Raw genomic sequence first — 4,898 nt, forward strand, 5'->3', positions numbered from 1 at the left:
GGTAAATCTTTCCGGATTCCGTGATCATGATTTTCTAAATTTTGATGCAATATATAACGTTCTATAGATGAAAATGGCATTTATTTTAAAATTGCTCTGATGACTGAAGTACCAGATCAAGAAAGTTTTGGGAGAGCTACGTATGATACATTTTGTGCTATTATGCAAATTAACAAACATTACCATAAAATACATTCAATATACAAATTCATTCATTATACTTTTTAAAAGTTTTTCTTTCACTTTTTTTTAATGAGCGGAATAATAATTATGGATATACTATATACATGGATATTTATTTTATGTTAAGCTTTGCATGAAATATACGCCACCTTTAATGTGATATCAAAAATTATTTTTTACTAACTACTACAAACTAATGAAATGAACAAGCAAGATACATATACCAAATTTTATATTTTATCTGATTCGGAATAGATGTTTGACAATTAAAGAAACATTAAAGATATAAGCCCGCGTAGAAAATAATGTTAACAGCGGCCTGGTTATATGTGTTGGGGTCAGCACGGCAAGGAAAGATTTCCCGGTTTACCAGGATGGCTTCCAAGAATAAAATCAAACGGAAACTTACTGGCACTGTGACCAGTCCGCGTTTTGAGGAGCACAAATTTAATCCCGAATGACCGATCTGGCTCGGCTAGAGCTGGCCCGCTACATATAACAAGGCCCTGTGATATAAAATTAGTATTGAACTTCCTATTTGCACCAGAATGAAACCTTATGCTATGTATCATAAAAACTAATCCAAAAGATCTAATAAATGCATCAGAACTAAACAAATTCTACAATGTATCGCAAGAAATAACCATGTTTCAAAACAATTTGCTTCAATTCTGATAACGTGTCAGTTTATCTATCAGAACAACACACGTGTATCAATATATTATATTTATGTATCAACAACTAACATTGGTTTCAGAGTTTAAAAAACAATACCTGTATAATATATGCATCAAAACCTGATACATGTATTCGCACATGTTAGGTACATACATACAAAGTATACATGTATCTGAAACATGTATTAGTACATCAGAACAATTTATAAATGTATCTACAACTGATACATGTATTAAAACAAATCACATGATATACATAATATATAGATTCACAATGGATAATATAATATTGGCTAATTTTTGGCAATCCAAACAATTCAATCACCCATTTCGAAACGTATTACTTTCGAAATTAAAAATAGTCATGAGCGTGGTGATGTAATATTCTTGAGTACAATCCTGTTTTCGGACGGTAATGATCTAATGTAAATAATGACCCTTGCCCAGAGTAGGTCCTTCATCTTGTACTGCGTTGGGGATGTCCTTGATACTGGATATGAGTCAATGATTACGTATCAGACCAAATTTTATGCTCCAAAGAGGCAGGGGCACCGCATCAGCAGTAAATAATTTCCACGCACATGATTGGTTGACGTCAAAAACTGGATGTTTCTTGAAAGACACGTGTCAGGTAGTTTCATTTTCGAATATATTTCTGGACACCATTCAAATCTTGAACAAACCGAAATAGTTGGATTTAGGATCACGGGCAACCATGGTGAGATTGGACACTTTGACAAAAATTTCATCTCCTTGTCTGAGATCGAAGACGGCACCTAAATAACTGGTGTATTCGCCAAAACCCTTGTTAGTGCCCCAACACTTGGTGATAGAGTTTTGGATCATTTTTTCTTCGCCACCGTTGGGATAAATGATGTTGTATCTGTAAATGTAGTGAGACAAGCTGGGTGATTCGGTGCTGGCGGCGCTATCTCTGGACTGAACGTAACGTTCGAGGAAGGAGACTTGACTGTACACGTAGTACAGACCTGGTACGGGAACGACAATTCTACCATGACGGTACGTTACACTTGACGTGAAGGCCAAATCTTGGTCGTAAATCCAGTTGGATACAGAGAACTGTCTTCCCGGAGCTGAAAGGAGAAATCAGTTCAAATTAATAACAGACAAGGAAATATTTATACTTCTAGGGGGTTGAAAGATTTTCTTAACTTTGTTGTGCAGGTCTAATGCTAGCATTGAATTGCAGCTTTTTAATTCTGCGTAAGACGTATGTGGGTGCTGTAATGCCACCGAAACTAGGCGTTTTTTGATTTAGCACGGTTAAGCATTTTTATAATTACAGGGACAACAAACATCGTACGAAAAATGAGAATGATGCAAGTAGAAGCTATGAATGACCCCGAAAATACAAAAAAAAAACCTAGAAAATCTCTTTAATATAAATAAGACAATTGGCAACACCTTCAATATACAGACAAACGACTTTTAAACAACAGATAGACTGATGGCAAACCCTTTGATACAGATATGAAGTCGATAACCAATGATGATATGCTAAACAGTGACATTCGATGATGACATTTTAAACAGAGAAGTACATGATCATAATAAAAAAACAAACTCACGTTGATTAAGTTCTGGTTTGTGAATTCCTCCCATTAAATGGGCGGCGGGGTGATTTTCATCTCGCTCTAAGCTATTTGGATTGTTATGGACTTTTATATTACCTGCAATTAGAAAAATAATATGACCATTAATATCAATAAATTACTACTTTCATCATTACTATCATTAGTAAGAGTAATTGTCCGTAACTGAAATTATATTTATAATAACTGTTTTATTTCTTCGACGTAATGTCTAAATTGAAAACGAAATATAAAATTGTGTTTCTCTGATTAGAATTAAGTGCTGACAAAAAAGTTCATATGAAGCAAGTGACGTATATATTGTGTATTGTTTGTGGAGTCTGTTGAGAATATTTGTGTGTAGTCACTGAAATGTCCGGGTAAATATGGGTGTTTAGGGGTTAATGACGTTGTCAAGAATATGTGTAGACACAGTGTGACAGTTAATGGTCATATTATTAGAGGCCCTGCCAGAATGTGAATGAATTGTATGAATTTATGTATTATGTTAAGTTTTTATTTTTTAAGTTGTTGTGGGCCAAGTATAATTTGAAGCATCCTGCATTCTGTTACAACTGTTCAGTCTTAGTAAAAAAAACAAATGCTGCATAACGTTTTCCTAGTAGTTCTGTTACATCGGCCTTCTAAAGGAACATAACGTTTCGCTGACTGAATATAAGGCCGGTATGCGAAATTTCTGAACCCGAGTTAAAGAGGCAGCACATGTGTTCACCATTGTCTTGTACATGTTCAATGGATCATATTATAAGAAACATACTCTTGTATTACATAGACACCAGTAATATTGGCATTTACTCAACAATATGTATCCCATTACTTTACAGTCGGATAAACTAAGTCATTTGAGAAGGCACTTCAAGTGTGGAGGTTCTTGGTAAGTGTGCATCAAACACTGCCTATGTAGTGAACGCATGAGAAATGAGCTCAAAATAAACTGGACCCAAAACAGATTTTCTATGGCGTATTTGGTCTCGCAAACCACGTAAAAATTCCTGTACATCAAAAAACCATTAGTACGGAGCTAGTTACGTCAATAGTAATCTAATAGGGATCAGCTACATAACCAAACAGCATGTGGCACATCCTAAAAGTTTAACTTCTTCAGTGGACACAAGTGTCCAAGAAAGAAGTTCGCCGCATGTGTGAAATTGTGCTCATAATCATGCTATTTTCAGCTGATCAAATTTCAAACAACAAAGCATCACCTGATAAAAAAACGCAACATAGAACAATATGGAGGAAGTTAGTTACCTACATCAAACCACTTGGGATCAGCAACATACCTCAGTCATATGTTATTTCACATTTTCAAACTATAGTTTATTTATTTGTTAAATATGGTAGCTCTATTGGTGATAGTATATATTAGGCCAATAGTTCCAATATTGTGTCCGTAACAGATGGCTAAACGGAAGCAGTGAAAGGGTACGATGATATTCGAGTACGAAAGAGTTTTTGATTACAGACGTAGGGCCTACTTTACCATCTTTGTTCTTGTATGATGCGGGCTTTACTACCGAGGTTTTGGTCTACGTTTCTGCATCCAGTTGTGCAAATGGAGAAGGGTATCTCCTTTATGTGTGCAATGAGAGAATTATTTAAGTGCTATTTAGTTTTCTCTTTTCCTTAATGATTTATATCAAGAGTGAAAAGATGAAAAAAGACTAAAAAAATTAAAGGGTACCAAGACGAACTAAAGAGTCCATTACTTGGGCATGTCCTTCATCGAAATAACCTTCCTTATTGATCACCCAATGGTGTTAATTTCTGCAGCCAAATAAGGGAAAGGGGTAATACTTCATCCATACAACTTGTTATGTCTACACATATACATTAGTATTGAAATCCGATCAGTAATGAGTTATGGGAACCAGACTTATCGGTCTGTTTGCGCTCCCGGTTGAGGTACGATAGACCTATTAATTTCCTCCGACAACAAACCTTTATCGATGCCAAGATTCAATTTCAAACAGTTTCCAAGATATATTTCATGCTTGGCGAGTTCTGAAGTTAATTTAATTGTCTTAGCTTAACATGCAACATTAAACGCAATAAGTCAAATGTGATGGTCCGCAACAGAAGTTAATATAAGCCAGAACCCAAGCATGCATTTAATTCAACATTAGAGAGACGAGATTTCCCTGCCTTTTGTTTGTTTGTCCGTGTGTTAGGGGCTACCGCCAATTGTTTATTTTTATAATATAACGGGGGTAGTAAACGAAATGTGTAAATAAAGGGCTTAATTAGATTATGCAATGAACAAATATTACAAAAAAAATCTATATTTCCACCAAGATATTAGGTGGGATATGGGATACCCGTTGGAGTCGTCACTGCCTGAAATACTGTATTGTTTTTTTTTTCAACTTAAAATGATAAACCATACCCCATCCCTTGAAAACAAATTTCTGAAATCTCCAAGGCT

The 4,898-nt window shown here is 35.2% G+C and overlaps 1 protein-coding gene across 1 annotated transcript; it reads right to left on the minus strand.

Annotated features, from left to right (window-relative positions):
* Positions 1-1,526: 1,526 nt before the first annotated feature.
* LOTGIDRAFT_135217 (hypothetical protein) lies at positions 1,527-1,925 on the minus strand (the record flags this gene model as incomplete). Its single annotated transcript, XM_009068942.1, has 1 exon — positions 1,527-1,925. A coding segment is annotated over one exon (399 nt), but the record flags the coding sequence as incomplete, so codon positions are not given.
* Positions 1,926-4,898: the final 2,973 nt, after the last annotated feature.

Source organism: Lottia gigantea (assembly GCF_000327385.1).
Source record: "Lottia gigantea unplaced genomic scaffold LOTGIsca_96, whole genome shotgun sequence".
Taxonomy (NCBI): domain Eukaryota; kingdom Metazoa; phylum Mollusca; class Gastropoda; family Lottiidae; genus Lottia; species Lottia gigantea.